At 41.3% G+C, this 19,612-nt stretch overlaps 2 protein-coding genes and 1 long non-coding RNA gene across 5 annotated transcripts; 2 read left to right on the forward strand and 1 right to left on the reverse strand.

Annotated features, from left to right (window-relative positions):
• Window positions 1-441: 441 nt before the first annotated feature.
• Window positions 442-14,217, reverse strand: maff (v-maf avian musculoaponeurotic fibrosarcoma oncogene homolog F). 2 transcript variants are annotated; one of them, XM_028033233.1, is made up of 3 exons: window positions 14,106-14,217; window positions 4,913-4,976; window positions 442-3,207 (listed from the first exon to the last, which is right to left on the reverse strand). In XM_028033233.1, exons 2-3 carry the CDS (start codon window positions 4,943-4,945, stop codon window positions 2,764-2,766), a joined length of 477 nt encoding a protein of 158 aa, XP_027889034.1. In that variant the 5' UTR covers window positions 4,946-4,976; window positions 14,106-14,217; the 3' UTR covers window positions 442-2,763. The 2 variants fall into 2 exon arrangements, with proteins under 2 accessions (XP_027889034.1, XP_027889044.1); XM_028033243.1 differs by lacking the exon at window positions 14,106-14,217 and adding an exon at window positions 13,178-14,085.
• On the forward strand, window positions 9,990-13,854 carry LOC114154299 (uncharacterized). The gene is made up of 2 exons (XR_003597546.1): window positions 9,990-11,764; window positions 13,129-13,854. It is a non-coding gene; the product is annotated as an uncharacterized LOC114154299 (long non-coding RNA).
• Window positions 14,118-19,549, forward strand: tomm22 (translocase of outer mitochondrial membrane 22 homolog (yeast)). Of its 2 annotated transcripts, none has more exons than XM_028033255.1 (4): window positions 14,118-14,371; window positions 16,108-16,226; window positions 17,375-17,492; window positions 18,653-19,549. In XM_028033255.1, exons 1-4 carry the CDS (start codon window positions 14,219-14,221, stop codon window positions 18,731-18,733), a joined length of 471 nt encoding a protein of 156 aa, XP_027889056.1. In that variant the 5' UTR covers window positions 14,118-14,218; the 3' UTR covers window positions 18,734-19,549. The 2 variants fall into 2 exon arrangements, with proteins under 2 accessions (XP_027889056.1, XP_027889065.1); XM_028033264.1 differs by lacking the exon at window positions 14,118-14,371 and adding an exon at window positions 15,532-15,855.
• Window positions 19,550-19,612: the final 63 nt, after the last annotated feature.

Below are 19,612 nucleotides of genomic sequence, written 5' to 3' on the forward strand. Positions count from 1 at the left end.
GATTCTCAAGGTTTGGATCAAATATTCAAAAGAAACTATCCAAACTTTTCATCCATCATGACTTTTCTCCCGTCTAGGTTTTTATTTCTTTTTCTACTATTTTCACCCCATTTCATGTTTGTTTCTTTTTTTATTTTTCCTTCATTCTGCCCTTTTTGCTTGTTTTTCTATTTTCCTTTATTCTTTTTTTTTTTTAATTTCTTGTTTTTCCTTCTTTATGTTTTTCCTCCTGTCCATCCAGCCTTTCTCCTCCTGCCTCATACTGATGTGCCGTTGGGCAAGGCATTGAACCCTCCTGACCTGCAGCTGTTTCTGTCTCCACTAAATCTCCATAAATTAAAACATTTCCTTCTTCTATGTTTTCTTCTTCTTGTTGTTTTTGTATTTAAAATCTGACAGTAAATAAATTCTAATATTCTGCATTAATACTCCACAAACAGCTGTTTTATGTACAATATGTACAACATTTATTATAATTAATATATAAAATAAACAATGTACTTAAATTTTCACAATAGAAAAAATACAGGTAATAAATACAAATACCATTTTTGTTTTGCAGGTTTTACAAAACATCCAGCACGATTGGAAGAACGTTAAGATATCGGGAATAAATGCTCATACTTAGCTAAACATGTCTTACTCTGCAGCACGGTTGGTGTTATAATTTCTACTCATATCTATATTGCTATGAATATTCAGTGGCCTAAACATGTCTCCATTTCTTCAAGTCAACCAGCCGTCCTCTCTGCACTTTCTCTTCCAGCTTCTACTTTCTGTTTCCATCATTTCCGCCATCTTTCTTTAGCTTTCTGTCTCCCTGGATTTTCTTCTTCTTTTTTTAAACAAACGTCATCGTAGAAAAATAAATGTCCCTCCCTGGAATCTGCTGCGACGAGCTGGTACAAATATGGCAATAAAACACAAACACACACAGAAAAATAATCATACATCAATATGGCCGTTGGCTTTGAGTATTTCTACGCAGCTAATCATTAACGTTTTGTAATCTTTGTCGCCACACAACGCAGTAATAATAATTAGACGTGAGAATCTTCTCAGACTAGTCATAAGTACTTTTGAAAACATGTAGAACATCACAGCACTCGTTAGCTTGTCTTTTCAGAATATCTACCTTTAAATACAAATAAAATATAGAATATATATCTCTTAAAAATGTCACTCAACATTTTCGTCTCTGCAGCACATACGGACGTTACAAATAACACAAAACTGGAATGTTTCAGAGGATTTGCATTGAGGCGAGAAGGAGAGACGCGGGTCTGAAGGAAGCCTGGAGAAAAAGTCTGTTTGTAATAAAACTGAAGCTGAATGAACCCAAATTACTGCACATTTATGAAATGATAGATGTGAGTGTGTGTCTCTGTGTCCATCTGTGTGTGTGTGTGTGTGTTATAGGCCTGAAAACCTAGAAAATCCACAGCAGTCATTCTGAAAGTGCAGCGGCTCTAAAACAGGAAAGGAGGAGTGGTTCGCTTCTGCTTTTCTTTGTTTGGGTTCTGCGTGAACCGAAGGCACTGCGTTGATGGCCGCCATGATGGAGGAGTACAGCGGGGGAAGTAAACCCAGTAACACTTCCGGCCGCATCTTTAACCTTTGAGACCCGGGACAGCTAACAGTCACTGCTATGCTAGGCTAATATCCACTGCTAATCTGGACGGTGGGATCAGAATATGACAGAACCCAGAACTTCAGTTAGGAAGTAGGCGTTTCCAAAGAAAACAAAGGCCACACCTGATTGGACAAACTAAATCAATTGGGCGACAAAAGCAAACCTGATTGGACGAAATTAAAGTCATTTCACGTTCTTTTTAACATTAGCTTAGCTATGGCTAGCTTACTTCTCTCTGATCGGAATTAAGTCTTCCGGTTTAATTTCAAAATAAGAGCTTCAACATATATAAATAAATATGGGCAGTGATTTTTAAGTAGGGAGGCCTAAATGTGGACAGGTTGCTGTGACACACAAAACAAACTAAATCATTTTGATTTCTGAAATAATGTGAAACTGGAATAAGCAGTTAAAAACCAATACATAAATAAAAAATTAATTATTTAAAAAATATTATTTAAACTAGTAAAGCAGTGAATGATTCGTGTCAGAGGTGAGCGGATCGATTAAAAATATCAATAATATCAATAAGCACAAAGTTATTTTGTTTTCTACTGTTTCTGTTCATAATAATATATTATAAAAGTATTTTGTAGAATAATTCTGTCTTGACTTTTAATGACATAATTTAAATGTAAAGCCACAAACACAGCTGAAGGTCAGAAGTTTGATGGTAGTAGAAAGTATCGGTACCGGTATCTTGGCTTTGTATTTACCTGGTATTGGATCAACAGTTTCAGTTTCTGCTGCTGGAACGAGCCAATCAGAGTTTGCTCTGAGGAACCGCCCACTTCCTGTCTGCAGTAATGTGGTACAGTAACTCTGGGTCGGTCCGGTTCAGGTGGAGCAGGTGAGTCTGTGTGTGTGGAGCGAGGACTGGTGACTTTCTGCTCCTGGATAGAAAAGCTAAGCTGCTGTTGCTAGGCAACGACGCACACTTTACTGCACTGAGGTAAATCACTTCCGCTTAACATGAAAAAGGTGCAGACAGCATGTTTAGTATTTTCCTACTGATCCAGTCTGTGCATCCTGTGTGTTTATTCTGAATTGCCACGCCTCTGTGTGTGTTTGCATTGCAGACCACCTGACCCCGCCCCCTTCCCATCCCCCTGGTTCTGGTTCCGGTTCCCCTAGGACGGCTCCTGCTCTCTCTGTTGCTGCGGCTGCTGCGGACTCTTGACGATGGTGATGACGGAAGCGGTGTTGAGGCGCGGCGCCGTGGCCAGCAGCGTGCCGCCGCCGGCCTCCAGGCCGCGGGCAAACCGCTGCAGGGCGGCCAGCCGTGCGCCCAGCCCCTCCAGCTCCTTCCGCATGCCGGCGTTCTCGGCGCCGAGCCGCTCCACCTCCCTCTGTAGCTCCATCTTCTGCTGCTCCAGCGCCTCCCGCTGGGACACGCGCTTGACACGGCAGCTGGCGGCATAGCCGCGGTTCTTCAGGGTCCGCCGGCGCTGCTTCAGCTTCTGGATCTCCTCACGGGAAAGGCCCCGCAGGTGGAGGTTCAGCTCCCGCACAGAGAGCGACATCAGCTCGCTGTCCGACAGGAAGGGAACGTTCTCCCCGCACTCCTGCTTCACCTGGCAGGGACACAGAGCATGACGGTCGGTAACCTTTATATTTAGACACGTTCCAGCATGACCTCACGCACTCAAGAAACAGCTTGCTAATGACGACTAGCATTGGTTTTAGCTGCCAAGTTCTTAGCATAATGCTCTAAATCGTAAAGGTACAAGTGATCTGTTAAAGACGCAGTTCTTTGCTACTAATTGTCAACTCTACTATAACTAGATAAGAACAGACAAAAACAGCAAATTAGAGGGAAATAGGTCAGTTATGCTAGCTAGCTTGACTTTGACATCTGTAACATGTAGCTGTGCTGTGTTTGGTGTTTGGGTTCAGTTACAACATTTTTTTTAAATTTGACCCAAACACCAACTGACAAACAAAAGTAGAGCAGTAGGTTAAATTAGCTAATCTACCTCGGCTCTGTTAGCTTAGCTAATAGCAGCAATAGCTAATCTACCACAGTGATCACTTATTAATAAACGCAAAGTAAACCCTGAAAACATAAAACTGTAACGGACTGAATGTTCTGTTTCTGCATTTTTTTGGTACTGAATCCTAATACATTAGCATTGTTGTTGTCAGTTGCTATGGCAACAAGTCTGTGAGTGCTAGTGCTAGTGGCAACAGCAGATAAACAGTCTTCCTGTAACGGTGAGTTGTTTCGCTGCCATTTAGAAGCAAATACATGACAGTGATTGACAGCACTAAGCCCCGCCTCCTTTTTGTTTTTGATTAATTTCTTCAGAGGACAGTATTATCTCAGGGAGGAGGAGATTGATTTTTTCACTGTCACGACATCGAGGCATGTTTAATAACAAAAACATTTTTTATAAAAGTTAAAACATGAAACTTTTTCGATTGTTGCCACATTAGAACCACAAACCTCAGAGAGTTTTACGTCTGAACTGCACCATGAAAAGCTAAAGCTTCGTCAGACTGGATGGACAACATCAAGTCATTCTGCATATTCAGTTTTTTTTAGGTCTGGAATTTGACTAGGCCATTCTAACCCATGAATCAGCTTTGATGTAAGCCAGGCGGTGAAGCTCCACATCGATCCCATACTGGTATCGGTATTGGCCCGACATTTAAAACATAAATCTGGACTGAATATCTGTGACAATGTGCCTGATCAATTCAGTCTAATTCTGTGCTTCATTAATTATTTTACATTATATTAGTCATTCCTAACTGCACGTTTTGACAGTGTTTGTTGCTGTCAACCTGATGTTTTTGTCAGTTTCTGTTTCTTCATCATTTATTTTAATTGGCTGTTTTACTCCTGACTGCAGTGACTGAACAGCTTAAAGTTGTTTTCACATGTTTGACCAGCTGGTGACGCTGTTGCTGGGTTTAGATGTTCAAATCTGTCTGTTTAAACAAAATTAAACGTTTGAGTTGTTTCAGTCGACACTAAGCCAGTGAAAGCAGTGGATCGGTGCTTTGCTGGATCGGTTTAGCGTATGGAAGTGGATCAGATCAGATATTTTTGGGTGAAAAAGATTTTGGTCGCATCCTCCTGCTGGGTGAACGCAGGAGCTGCTGGCTGTGCATCTCTGCAGCTCCTCCAGAGCAGCTGCTGCTCATGTGTGTGTTTCTGTGCAGTTGGTCTGCAGCTGTGCCGGTTTGTGGTGATAATGTGGCAGCTGTCTGTTGCTGTTGGTTCTGCCGGGTCATAAAGATGATTCATGATGTTTTTTCCTGCCAGCGTTTTACCTTCAGGGCTTTGTTGCTCCTCTCTGTCGTCATGATCCGATTGCTCTTCAAACAGATTCAGACTCTGTGGAAGAAGAATAAAAAAAACTGAATTAAAACTTTATGGCTCCTCATGTGATTCAGGCATTGTGCTGTTTTTGGCTCGTTTCTGGCCTGACATTTCCCATCCGCTCACAAGACGGCCGGTCACGCACACGCTGTGAAGAAAAGGAGAACCCGCAGCGCTTTCATGCTTCTCCAAACGCGCTCTGTCATTAAGCGTTGCGGTTCGATACGGGAGGAAGAGGAGGTTCTGAAAACCCGGCCGCCTTTCTTCTATTCGCTGGAATGGCGAGGGGAAGTTATATCGAGTGTGTCTGGCGTTTAGTTGCTCAAAGGCAGGTGTCCCAATCGGTTCGCTCAACACTTCCTCTTGTCAACATGAACGGCTCAAAGCTTTCACTGAGAAATAAAACCGAGTGGGGAAAAACCTGGAGCGGTGCCGTGACAGAGCGTTGAGCTGGCAGGGTCAGCGTGGGATGACCTCTGAGTGGGCCGCAGCTCCACATCAGGTTCTGGTTCGCCGCCAAGCCGACCCGAACGCTCGCAGAATGATACCGAGGTTATTATTGTTAAACAAGACTGACAAAATATGAAAAAAAATATCTTCATTAACTGAAATAAATAAAACGGTAATTAATGAGGAATAACTGGAACTGTATCGTATGTTTAGAAAACTAAAACATACTGAAATATAAACTTAATGTTCTTTATTTTCATGTTTATGAATCATTTATTAGCCTTTCAAAATGATGTGAATGATTTTTTAAAAAGCAGTTTATGCTCCATCACCATCCTGGCGGCGCTACGCTAGTCGGTAAAATGTGGACAGAAAAGGTTGGGATAAAACGTCAGTCAGCTCGTCGTTCAACAAAAACTCAAATATTATCTTCTGCTGAATATTCATGACCCAAATCAATGTAAACATGATCACAAAATTTACCAAAATATGAACAACTGAAACTACTACAATAACCAATAAAAGCTAAACTAAACAATATTGAACTAATAGAAACCAATTAAAACAAACTGAATTAGATGAAGGAAATGAAATAAAACCATAGAGAGAAGAATCCAGAACCGCTGTGACCCAGACGAAGCGGTTCGGGTTTTTCCCTGACCTGCTTCTGCAGAGTCACAGAAAACTTTCTCATTTTTCGCAACACAGGATTTTTCTCTGTGGAAAGTGATCGTCCTTCCTACATGTTTTCCTCCAGGTGAGGCTTTCTAGTCCCGATGTTTGGAGGAAGAAACGGGCCGGTCCCACTGAACCCGACCTCAGAACCTTGTCATGACATTCTGTCTGTGAATCAGTCAGCATCACGATGTCCAAACATGACTAAACCCAGAGAATCACAAGGCTGCAGTTCAGTAACTACATCACATTATTTCATATTATTAGAGCAGTTTTTTGATTATTGATCACCAATTTTGATTTTGGCCAATACTGATTTATTTATTCCAAAATGTTGCTAAATACAGCAAGAAAGTTGCTGAGTTGGCAACAGTGTGGTGATTATTGACATGACCTGGAGACGTAATCTCCCAAAATGAGAGAAATCTGAGCCGATTTACTGGGTCACGATATATTTTATAATATTATCTATATACATCTATAATGTCTATAATCTATATTTAATCTTCGCAGAAAACTTTAGTCAGAAAGAACTGAGCTTTATTCCACCGACTTCAGTTTCCTGGTTGATCACTGATCTTTAAAAGGCCCAACATGCCCATTACAATTTAGACCCAAAACATTTTATGATGTTAAAATTGAAATATTTAAGCCGTTTCAACCCGACTCCGGTCCGTTTCAACCCGACTCCGGTCCGTTTCAACCCGACTCCGGTCCGTTTCAACCCGACTCCGGTCCGCTTTAACCCGACTCCGGTCCGTTTCAACCCGACTCCGGTCCGTTTCAACCCGACTCCAGTCCGTTTCAACCCGACTCCAGTCCGTTTCAACCCGACTCCGGTCCGTTTCAACCCGACTCCGGTCCGCTTTAACCCGACTCCGGTCCGTTTCAACCCGACTCTGGTCCGTTTCAACCCGACTCCGGTCCGTTTCAACCCGACTCCGGTCCGTTTCAACCCGACTCCGGTCCGCTTTAACCCGACTCCGGTCCGTTTCAACCCGACTCCGGTCCGCTTTAACCCGACTCCGGTCCGTTTCAACCCGACTCCGGTCCGCTTTAACCCGACTCCGGTCCGTTTCAACCCGACTCCGGTCCGTTTCAACCCGACTCCAGTCCGCTTTAACCCGACTCCGGTCCGCTTTAACCCGGTCCGTTTCAACCCGACTCCGGTCCGTTTTAACCCGACTCCGGTCCGTTTCAACCCGACTCCGGTCCGCTTTAACCCGGTCCATTTCAACCCGACTCCGGTCCGTTTCAACCCGACTCCGGTCCGCTTTAACCCGGTCCGTTTCAACCCGACTCCGGTCCGCTTTAACCCGGTCCGTTTCAACCCGACTCCGGTCCGCTTTAACCCGGTCCATTTCAACCCGACTCTGGTCCGCTTTAACCCGGTCCGTTTCAACCCGACTCCGGTCCGCTTTAACCCGGTCCGTTTCAACCCGACTCCGGTCCGCTTTAACCCGGTCCGTTTCAACCCGACTCCGGTCCGTTTCAACCCGACTCCGGTCCGTTTCAACCCGACTCCGGTCCGTTTCAACCCGACTCCGGTCCGCTTTAACCCGACTCCGGTCCGTTTCAACCCGACTCCGGTCCGTTTCAACCCGACTCCAGTCCGTTTCAACCCGACTCCAGTCCGTTTCAACCCGACTCCGGTCCGTTTCAACCCGACTCCGGTCCGCTTTAACCCGACTCCGGTCCGTTTCAACCCGACTCTGGTCCGTTTCAACCCGACTCCGGTCCGTTTCAACCCGACTCCGGTCCGTTTCAACCCGACTCCGGTCCGCTTTAACCCGACTCCGGTCCGTTTCAACCCGACTCCGGTCCGCTTTAACCCGACTCCGGTCCGTTTCAACCCGACTCCGGTCCGCTTTAACCCGACTCCGGTCCGTTTCAACCCGACTCCGGTCCGTTTCAACCCGACTCCAGTCCGCTTTAACCCGACTCCGGTCCGCTTTAACCCGGTCCGTTTCAACCCGACTCCGGTCCGTTTTAACCCGACTCCGGTCCGTTTCAACCCGACTCCGGTCCGCTTTAACCCGGTCCATTTCAACCCGACTCCGGTCCGTTTCAACCCGACTCCGGTCCGCTTTAACCCGGTCCGTTTCAACCCGACTCCGGTCCGCTTTAACCCGGTCCGTTTCAACCCGACTCCGGTCCGCTTTAACCCGGTCCATTTCAACCCGACTCTGGTCCGCTTTAACCCGGTCCGTTTCAACCCGACTCCGGTCCGCTTTAACCCGGTCCGTTTCAACCCGACTCCGGTCCGCTTTAACCCGGTCCGTTTCAACCCGACTCCGGTCCGTTTCAACCCGACTCCGGTCCGTTTCAACCCGACTCCGGTCCGTTTCAACCCGACTCCGGTCCGCTTCAACCCGACTCCGGTCCGTTTCAACCCGACTCCGGTCCGTTTCAACCCGACTCCGGTCCGTTTCAACCCGACTCCGGTCCGTTTCAACCCGACTCCGGTCCGTTTCAACCCGACTCCGGTCCGTTTCAACCCGACTCTGGTCCGTTTCAACCCGACTCCGGTCCATTTCAACCCGACTCCGGTCCGTTTCAACCCGACTCCGGTCCGCTTTAACCCGACTCCGGTCCGTTTCAACCCGACTCCGGTCCGCTTTAACCCGACTCCGGTCCGTTTCAACCCGACTCCGGTCCGTTTCAACCCGACTCCAGTCCGCTTTAACCCGACTCCGGTCCGCTTTAACCCGGTCCGTTTCAACCCGACTCCGGTCCGTTTTAACCCGACTCCGGTCCGTTTCAACCCGACTCCGGTCCGCTTTAACCCGGTCCATTTCAACCCGACTCCGGTCCGTTTCAACCCGACTCCGGTCCGTTTCAACCCGACTCCGGTCCGCTTTAACCCGGTCCGTTTCAACCCGACTCCGGTCCGCTTTAACCCGACTCCGGTCCGTTTCAACCCGACTCCGGTCCGCTTTAACCCGGTCCATTTCAACCCGACTCTGGTCCGCTTGCCTTTAAAATGTAGAGAAAAATCAGGACGGATTTATTGGTGCTGTCCTGTACAAACTCTGGTTCCTCTAACGCTGGACGAAACATTTTCTTATAGCAGATATTTTCAAATGAGGTAAAACTGCAATGAGTTCCTAAGCACCAGTGGGACAAACGACAGGTTCACTGATTTCTATATTACCAAAGCTCCTCAAAGGAGAAGTTTAGTGGAGGAAAACCTGTTCCTTCAGAAAAATGTTCTGCAGATACGTCTATATTCTGATCTTTTTCGCCTTCATTAATGTTTATACACAATAATATTAATAAATTAGTATATACGTTCCTATGAGTCTCATTGACTAATGTCTCAGCCAGATCTAGAGAAACTCATCCATGCCTTCATCTTCAGTCGTATTGATTATTGCAACAGCGTCTTCACAGGTCTGTCCAACAAATCAATCAAACAGCTGCAGCTGATCCAGAATGCTGCTGCTGGCGTTCTGACTAAAACCAGGAAGATAGAGCACATAACACCAGTTTTAAAGTCCCTCCACTGGCTCCCTGTAGCTCAAAGAATAGACTTTAAAATACTGTTGTTAGTTTATAAATCACTGAACGGCTTAGAACCACAATACATTAAAGATCTGCTGTTATTGTATCAACCTTCCAGACCTCTCAGGTTCTGGTTCTGGTTCTGCTCTGCATCCCCAGAACCAGAACCAAATGAGGAGAAGCAGCTTTCAGCATCTATGCACCACAAATTTGGAACAAACTTCCAGAAAACTGTAAAACAGCTGAAACACTGACTTCCTTTAAATCTTGACTAAAAACCCACCTGTTTAGAATTGTATTTGAAACGTAATCAATTACTAATTTATTGATGGAACTTGACTTAATGATTGATTCTATGTTACTTTGTGTTTCTGTGTTTGTAATGATGTAAAGCACTTTGAAATGTCTTGCTGCTGAAATGTGCTATACAAATAACATTTGATTGATTGATTGATTGATTGATTTGTCAGTTAAAAACATTTAAGCAGGTATTAAACATTCTTTTCGTTAAACCAATAATAGTTATTTTATTGCTTTGATATAATATTCTAATTTTGAAGCAGAAAATCACCAGACTGGATGTGATTAATCTACATAATGTGATTCATTTAGAGATGAAGTTCCTGAAATAAACAGACTTTTCAGTAATATTCTAATTTATTGAAGGATCTGTTTGTATTTCATGTCTGTTTGCTGAGAGCTGAAGTGAAATTCTCTGTTTCGTCACGATTTTGGCCAATAAAGTTGGTTCTGATTCAGGTTGCTAACTGCTATTAGCAACACAAGCTAAAAACAGCAGATTTGTTCAAACACTTTTCCCTGATCGAGGCTTCAAACGACAGAAATAAACCCAGTTTGAAACGTAATTCCTGTGGCTCAAATGAAAAGCAGCCATGTTGGATTTGAGGAAAAGTCTGAATGTCCAACAGGATAATCCAACCAGGAAATTAGAAACTTTAATTACTGATGAAAAGTTTTTCTTTGACATTAAACTAGAAACAGTTTTAAAATGTCCAAGTAGCACTTGAACGCACCACGACCAGACAGACTTGGTTACACAATCTAAATCCTGCTTGCATAAAAACTGCATAGTAGTAACAGCTTTGGTGTATTTAGGGCTCACAATCACTGGAGGATTAGTGCAACGCAGCAACACATCAGGGCAACACGAGTTTCTACATCCTAGGTTCTCAAACGGTGGGGCTCGGACCACCGGCGGCACCCGGGTCTCTCTCTGTAGGGCCCACAAGAATGATTTACAAAATAAATGCACAGCTGATTAATTCTGTTGTACAGCTGATAAAGTAATTGTTGTGTGCGCGTTGAAGCTTTCATGAGAGAAAAGTGTTGAAAAATGGAAACTATTGGTTTGTTTCCGCGGTGATTAAACGCAGGGCGGCCATGTTTGGGTTTGCAGGAAAACTCTGACTTTCCTATTTGATTATTTAAGTAAAAGTGGAATTTGGCAACAGGGAATATTTTCTCTCTCCTGGTTTTTATTAAATGTGTATACTTCAGGTCTCTTCGTGTCCATTTTTATATGAATATAAATTCATATATTTCCTGAATTTCAGCTGATTTTGTCTGTTTTTTTTTTGTCTACTTCACTTTTTCAGGCTGCAGTTGTTTAGTTTCTCCTTTGTACAGTTAAATTCTGTTATTTTCAGTTATTTTGTCGTTTTAAGTTCCTCCAGCCTCTTCTGAAACGTCGCTCTGCTTTTTAGTTTTTTCTATTTTTGTCGCTGCGTTATTGAATTACACGAGACATTCACAGACTGGCTCCAGGCTGGGAAATCACAGACTTCTTGGAAACATTCACCCCGTCCCGGCTGAGTTTTGCGGGTATGAAACAGACCCGGGTCGTTTCATACCGACCATCTGTCACTTAGATTACAACTTGAAGTAATTTTCTACAATCTGTTCAGATTACAGACAGGAAATGTAATAAGCTGAACCAAATGAAAGATGGCTGTCAGCAGGAAGTTGGCTTGTTGTGTTTGATTTCATCATAAGTCAGAACCATTTTACTGCCTCAAACGGACCAGAGCTAAATTTATAGAAAATGTTATTAGAGGATTATTATGTCTACTTATCTCTACATAATGAAAACGTTTGTCTTGTTACAGCAGTGCAGGAAAACATTAGGGTGGGTCTGGTTGCCCTGCAGTGTGAAGGTAACTTTTCACAGAATGAAAATCCAGTTGACTTCACTAAATTAATCTAATTAATTAATCAATTATCTTCTTCAGGCAGCAAATCAGAGACCAGAAATATAAACACAACAGTGACAAAAATAAAACAAAAAATGATCACAAAGAAGAAGAAACTGAAACGTTTAAGTGTCTCTAACAACAAGCAATCAATCAATTACGTTACATGATAAATTAAAATGAGTTACATCATTTCCATTCTGGTGAAATTTCATATATAGAGGCTTCGTAATTAATTGTACTTATACTTTTGGTTATTTGTTTATTTTGCATGTTTAAAATGTCGTTCAGTGCTAAGTGTAAATTACAAATTTAAAGTTTATTGATCTTTGAGAATCAGTTCTTGCATTATTATTCCATTATTACAATTCATCATATTTAAATCATATTTAAATAGTCTCAAAAACAATAATATCGTTTATCGTGATCATTTCTGGGACAATTTATCGTCCAGAAAAGTTTATCATAACAGAGAGGTTAAAAAATGGAAGTGAGGTGACCAGGTGTTTCTTTTTATGTAGCATTTCAGTTTAGTTTGTGAATCCTGGCTGGTTCTGTTCTGGTTCTGGTTCTGTTCAGAGCATGACTGTACGTGGGAGCAGCATGAGGTCGAAGTTATGAAAGCTGATGACTAAATAGTTTGGGACGGAGATAAAGCAGTTTGGTTAATTTCTTGTTTGGGTAACTGCTTTTGATTTGCATAAAACTATTCTGTTATGTATTTAGCCTTTTATAAGCAGGAAAACATATTTTTAAATAATCAAAGTATGTCATGTCAAGTTTAAAACAATACGTCTAATTACTGTATTTTTGTTGTAGCTATTAATAAAAAAGTCGGTTATTAAAATGAAGCACTGTAACAACTCAATGATCGGTTGGACTTGTGGCTTTGGCTACAGATGGTTCTGTTAGATAATGTTTAATGTTTTTCATTATTCACATCAGCAATAAGATGGAGAACTTACATTTAATGTAAAATTCTGTTTATTTTAAAGACAAACAGAAATCCTCTCTGAACTCTGAGTGTCTTTCATAAAAACAGACGCTGCTGTTGTTTATTTTATTTATTTTTTGGTCACTGAACTTCCTCTTAATGTTATGTCATAACTATTTTAAAACGCCAGTTTAAAGGCCTGCCTTGCTTCACTGTGGGTTGTGTAGTTACCTAAACAATTCAGTCAGATTCACTGACAGGAAAAAGCTCTAACCTCAGAATAAACATTGTTGTTTTTAAAATAAATATATATTTAAAGATTTACGTAATTACATGTATGTTAGGTGTCCCATTTAAACATGATTTCTGGTCTTAATTTTGTTAATTTCCGTAGAATGGCACGAAACGGCAACAAGAGGGAACGAAACAGAGGTACGAGTCACCTGTCCCGGGCCCAGCCTCCCGCTCCTCCACGGCCCTGCGGCTGGTCCACTAAAAGGATCCAGTAAAGTCTTTGCATGGCCAGACGGTTTGCTGGCAACAAGCTCCGGTTCCCGACAAGCGTAGGAAGTCAGCGGTCGCAGCGGAAAAAGTGTCCGCCGGGCAGGACTCGGGCTGCGGACCGAGGGGACCGCCTCTTTGTAAAGTCAGGGTGATTCAGCAATACGCCTTCTGCTTTAGCCCCGCCAGGACTGCCAGCTAGCAGAAACCCAGCAGCACCCACCGTACGAGGCGAAGCCAGCTCTCAATATTCCGCTTTAATTAAACCAAAACACCGAGCGAGCTGGATGAAGCACTTAAATAACAATATGGAAGCAACAAGTGAACGCAACACGGTCAAACCTGCTCGATTCTTGACCATTCTACCCTTTAGTATCCACTATTCTTATTATTCTGTTCAAATAGCTCACAGCGCTCATTATTATGTTGTTTACTATGTTCTTAGGTGTTTAAAATCCACCCGTAAACCGTCCAGGAGAGGAGCTGGCCAGCTTAGGGCGCCGCTGCTATAGTAAACAGCCATCACGAGTCCTCGGGACATTTAGGGTTTAAACAACTTACCGAGCGGCTGTTAAGAAATACAGAATATATAGTTTAGTAGATAGCATCTGTTTATGTTAGATAACACGCGAGAAGAGACGCTAATTAGGAAGCGAGCCTAACTTTGTAAGTATTTCTTAATATGCTAGTAATGTTAACAGTTAGCAGCTAGCATAGACGGTTTAAACCGAACAGCTGCCTGCTCACTTGGCGAGCCGCCCGGTGGACAGCATTCCTCCAATACTCGGTAATTACCACCGAATAACAGCGTCACAGCACAATATTTAAACATTTACCTCCACATTTAGATATAAACAAGTGATAATTTACCTGCTGATTCGACGCGACTCTGGCGACAAAATGTCAGTCCGCCTTTTCCCGGAATTACTCCGCTGCGCTCTGAGGTTGGATTCTTTCATTCATAAAAAAAACACTAAGCGACAATGACGTCAGCCCAGAAGAATGGGGGCGGAGCTAACCGCCCACCCTGGCGCGCTCCCGGAGGATGTAAACAAGGAATCCCTGCAATCCTGCAACTTTTCCATGGCCGCCCCCTTCAATGTTCTCAGCGGCGGGAAAAACAGCCGCGGAATGAGGTGAGAAAAAAGAAACTATTTTCAGAGTAAGCGCTCATTTTCCAAGGAACTGGGAAAGGTAGAAGATAATTTAGTTTTACTTTGACGAATAAAATCAGACTTGACTAGGTATAAAAATATCAATACACATTTATGACTGATTTCAGAAAAAGGTTATTAATGTTTTATTTGTAAAATGAATTTTTTCTGACATCTGAATGAAATTCAAACGGTAAAAAAGCTACAATTTGAAAATAACAAAATTCAACAATATTAAAAGTCTGAGAATTATTTTAGATTCAAGCTTCTGAGGTGTTCAAAAGTCATGAGTGTGGGCTGGACAAACATTTTTCTAGGATGGACTCACTATCTTCACTTCTTCTTTCTCTCTTTGGGCCTTTCCCTTCAGGGGTTGCCACAGTAAATCATTCGTCTCCATTTAGTCCTTTCCTCTTCATCCTCTACCATCACATCAGCTTTCTTTCTTGCTAAAACTCTTTAATCACACCTGACACTTATTTATCTATTCCAACCTGCTTGTATATACTTCTTCACCTCTGTACTGATGGCTAAAAAGATAAATAAATGATGCTACTCTTGCAAACGTGTCTTTTCATCTTTTAATTTCATTAATTCAAATTAATAGGGGAAGGTAAATGGTGCTAAACTCACACAGAGAAGCACGGATTAAGTCAAATTCAAAAATACTTTATTGAGTTAAGTGTTGTTGTAACCTGAGTTGGGTAGTAACCTGCTATATTTACTAACTCACATTTACCTCAGTAACATTTTTGAAAAAAATTACTTTTAGGAGTATTTTTACTATGCTGTACTTTTTACTTTTACTTGAGTAATTTTATTATGAAGTACTGGTACTCTTACCAGAGGAAAATTTTTTACGTCTCTACCCACTGAATAAAGAACAAACCTTTAATTTTTTGGGTACTCTACCCACCTATTGTTCTAACTCATTTGATTAAAGAGTTATTGTAGAAGGTGATGGCTGTCGACATTTTTAGATTTTTATTTACACAATTTATTATTATTATTATTTTTATAAATTAGAACCTGAATATAAAACTTTGCAAACCCAGTAACTAAGAATCCTACTACTTTGTTCGATTCAAGACTTGCTATTAGACCGTCCTCACGGTAGGAGGCGCAGTTTGTTTTGCGTTTTCTCCAAACTGACCCCTGCCCTTCCACCGTCATGCGACCCTGACGAGTCTCACGTTTTCCCGTCTGTGACCTCGGAGTGTCGGTGCTCAGACTCGTCTTAATCTGAATGAAAAAACGCTGGAAATTGTTCAGAAAAAATCTAATTTAGTGAAAACCGCCCGGCGGCTGCCAGAGAATCTTTGGCCGTACTTCAGCGAGGTTAGCCGGGCTACCACCAGGGGAAGTGAAGAGGAAACATGGCTTCCGTGGAAGAACTGTCCCCGGCGTCAGGCCCGGTGTCTGCTCGGCTTCGAGAAGATGAGATAGACGACGATGAAGATGAAGATGTTAGCATATTTCCTCTCAATTATTTATCTTACCTGCGCTAACAAGAGTAAAGATGTAGCGTAATTTCCTGTTAGCCTGTCTGTGCTAATAAGTGAGCTAACTGTGGTGCCTGTTGCCAGTCTTCCCCCAGGTTCTGCTGCCATTAACAGGCCGATCAAGGCTTTAAACAGATTATAACCTCCTGTATAAGCTAATCTGTCTCAAGTTGTTTTCATCGCGATAACTAACGGTGTTTTGTGTGTCTGCTTCAGCTGGATGAGACCCTGGTGGAGAGGCTGTGGGGTCTGACCGAGATGTTCCCGGACACAGTGAGGACAGCTGCGGAGACTTCTGCGCAGTGCTCGGTCTCCGTGTTAAAGAAGTTTTACAGGTACAGTCCCAGCAGTCAAACATGAGCAGAAACACAACAATGATGCACAAGTAATCAAAAATGAAAAATATGTAAAGATGCCGATGTTGGACACAAATTCGTTTTATGCTTAATATTTACATGTAATGTAAAAGTATCTGTTTATTCAGAAATTAATATGTTTCTGAAAGATCTGGACTACAAGTTTTAGCTCCTTCAGATTGTTTTAAATGTCAGAATCAGTTTTAATCCTTGTTTCTGCACACAGACAAAGAATCATTATTCCTGGCTACAATCTCGTATATGTACTTTGTTTTTATTAATATGGATCGTCTCTTCACAAATATATAAATTAGAAATGCAATTTGAGGACCTGCACTATTAACCAGAGGTGAGTAGAGTTCCTAAAAATGTACTGAAGTAAGAGTAGCAGTAAAGTAATGAAGTATTCATCCAAGAAATTACTCTAGTCAGAGTTAACAAAGTTAATTTGACAATTAACTTTGACTAATAAAGTCAATAAAGACTTTACAATAAAGTAAATAAAGACTAATAAAGATTTTAGTCTTTATTTTTTAACAGACCAAATTATAAACATGAATAGAAATGTTGGTATTTTAAGCACCAAAATTACAATAATTCATTTAAGTAACTAAAAATAACAAAATCGGCAAAAGAAAAGTTTTACAAATCAGTTTCTTTCAATAAAAAACTTAAACTTTAACAAAATCTGCAGGTGTGTGTCTGTGTGTGGTGAATTTTTTTATGTTTGTTTTTCATTTGGAATCCAGAAATTTACTCAAGTAAAAGTAGAGATTTTTCATAATGAAATTACAGTGCAGTAAAAATACTCCTAAAAGTAATTTTTTTTTCAAATCAGGTTATTCAAGTAAATGTAACCAGTTACTACCCAACTCTGGATAAGAACAGATATCAAAACAGAATTTAATCACAAAAAATACATTTTTTCTCTTTGTGTGAAGAACTGCATCTCAAAGTTAAATGTTTTGTTTTTTATGATTTGGGAAATAAATTTGGAGAGTTTCCTTTAAAACATGAACTTCTGCTACATGACGGATGGAGTTTTGTTTCGGTATCTGAGGCTGGGAAAAGCTTCAGTAGCTCGTCTCCTGCAGCAGAAGCTAACCTGCTTGTTGACGTTGTTGCAGCTTTTCCCGCTCGGCGCTGTGGGTGGGGACGACCTCCTTCATGATCCTGGTGCTGCCGGTGGTGTTTGAGACGGAGCGGCTTCAGCTGGAGCAGCAGCAGCTGCAGCAGCAGAGACAGGTCAGGCTCCAGGCCTCTGTGGACCGCTCAGTGACTCTCACCTAAAGGGAATCAAAAATAATATCTGCTAATGTTTTCAATCAGGCTTATTTGTGTAGCCCGTTTTAGCAGCAAGGCAGCTCAAAGTGCTTCACATCATGAAGACACAAACTGAGAACACACAAATATTACAATCATTACACATCAAAGTGTTTGTGTTTCATTTATTATGTTTCAGAAGCAGCTGTAACCAGGTGGGATTTTAGTCTAGATTTACAGGAACTCAGTGTTTCAGTTTTCTGTAAGTTGGCTCCAGATCTGTGGTTCATAGAAGCTGAATGTTGTTTCTCTATGTTTGGCTCTGGGGATGTTTTAGATAGAGTTACTGTAAAGGCCAAATGAGTCCAGTCACTTCTGTTCTCATTACTACCGTTAAGCTATATGCTTTTATTTTATTAGCAGAAAATCAGAGAAAAGGATAAGAAGCGACTCGGTTTTAGTTTCAGTCCATCAGGTCAGTAACAGTGATTGAAGTAGATTTTAGTGATTTGAAATGTTATAGAAAAATCTTTGATGAGTTAATGGACAGGATTATCCTTATGTAATGAGCATAATGTAATTAATTACATTTATTTAATTTCCGTTTGGGATTAATAAAGTATTTTTGAATTTGAATTGAATAACAAACAATGGAGAAAACAACTGTAATTATTATTTGTTTTTTTCTAGATCTTACATTGGTTGATGATACGGATAGTTTTAATAAATTATTTAACCATCAGATGCTACAGATAATATGACAAATGTTGGTTCATATAATAAACAGATTTTCTGTGACAGAACGACACTAAAAATACCATCCGTATTGTTTTAGATCCGTGTTTTTCTCTCATTAAGTTAGACAGTTTTTCCTGTTTTAAATTTTCTGTTTGCCATAATTTTCAACATCCAACAAAAGAGAATTTATGTTTTCTGCAAAAGTTTTTTTATTTATTTAAAAACCTAAAAACAAAAATAAAACAAGCTCTTTAAGAATGACAGCAAATTTCCTGAAGTAATAAAACAAAGTAAATTTACTTTCTTTTTTTCCCTAAAAAAAAAACATTGCAGGAAACACTAAAAAAAAATCACTTTGACTTTTAACTGAGCAACAACCTGAAAAGATGTTTTATTTTTTGTAGATCCTGTTAGGACCCAACACTGCGATGTCGGGCGGGATGCCCGGCATGATGCCTGCTGCACCTTCCATAGGCAAAGTGTAAGGAGCAGGAGAAATCTGGGGAAATCTGCCTAGCAACAGCGCTCTGATTTGCCTCTCTCCTTGTTCTCAACATCATGCAGAGACTGAAATCCAGGAGCAGCTTTCGCTTCTGTCAACTCGTTTGTTTTTTTAAAGAAATACTGAGAGCAAATGTTTGTTGGATCAGAGTCGGGACGGTTGTGGACGTTGTCTGAAGTCTGATCAGTGTTTTTGTTTTTAGAGGTTCTGTCCTGGTAGGTAGAAACGTTGCGTTGGTATAAATGATGTTTTTTTTTTTTTTCATTAATTCTATGTAAAATTCTTTTTTTTTTTCTTGTTGCCATTTAAGGAGAAAGTCTTATGCTTAAACATGTGTCACTTCTCTTTTGACTGCAACAATTAAAACCCATTGAAATACCTTAAATGACTTTTGGGGATTTGATCACCTGCTCAGGTAAACCTGAGAGAAAAACCTTCGTCAGGTGAATTTGGCGGTACGTTTGACATGTAGCACTCTACCATCTCCACTGTGAGACACGGCGGTGGCAGCATCATGGTGTGGGAAACATGAGCAGATGCAATGAAGCTGGTAAGATTTGAAATGATGAAATTTCCTCCTTTAAGGCAATAAAGTTTATTTATTCCTGGAGAAATAAGATTTACATATATTTCTGTCCAGCATTCACACTATTAATTGCAAAACTTTGCTACTAATTGTATTTATAAATGCAGTGAAAATAGAAAGTTAAACCTAGATTGATCAGAATGACTTCTTTCTGTTATTGCATGTTTTTATTACAAAACATAAAAAGTCATAATAAAGGTTTATTACAATGATTATTCAGGTTTGTTTGTCTTAAAAAAGAAACTAGAATGCATTATCAGAATTTAAAACAAATAG

This window comes from Xiphophorus couchianus, chromosome 2 (genome assembly GCF_001444195.1).
Source record: "Xiphophorus couchianus chromosome 2, X_couchianus-1.0, whole genome shotgun sequence".
NCBI lineage: Eukaryota > Metazoa > Chordata > Actinopteri > Cyprinodontiformes > Poeciliidae > Xiphophorus > Xiphophorus couchianus.

Bases quoted from the DNA above. Each gene is read 5' to 3' on its own strand.
- maff (XM_028033233.1), bottom strand. From the start codon at position 4,945: ATGACGACAGAGAGGAGCAACAAAGCCCTGAAG. The intron at 3,208-4,912 runs GTAAAACGCTGG...TGTCCCTGCCAG, and splicing joins GGAGCAACAAAGCCCTGAAG to GTGAAGCAGGAGTGCGGGGA.
- tomm22 (XM_028033255.1), top strand. From the start codon at position 14,219: ATGACGTCAGCCCAGAAGAATGGGGGCGGAGCTAACCGCCCACCCTGG. The intron at 16,227-17,374 runs GTACAGTCCCAG...ACGTTGTTGCAG, and splicing joins GTGTTAAAGAAGTTTTACAG to CTTTTCCCGCTCGGCGCTGT. The intron at 17,493-18,652 runs GTCAGGCTCCAG...TATTTTTTGTAG, and splicing joins AGCTGCAGCAGCAGAGACAG to ATCCTGTTAGGACCCAACAC.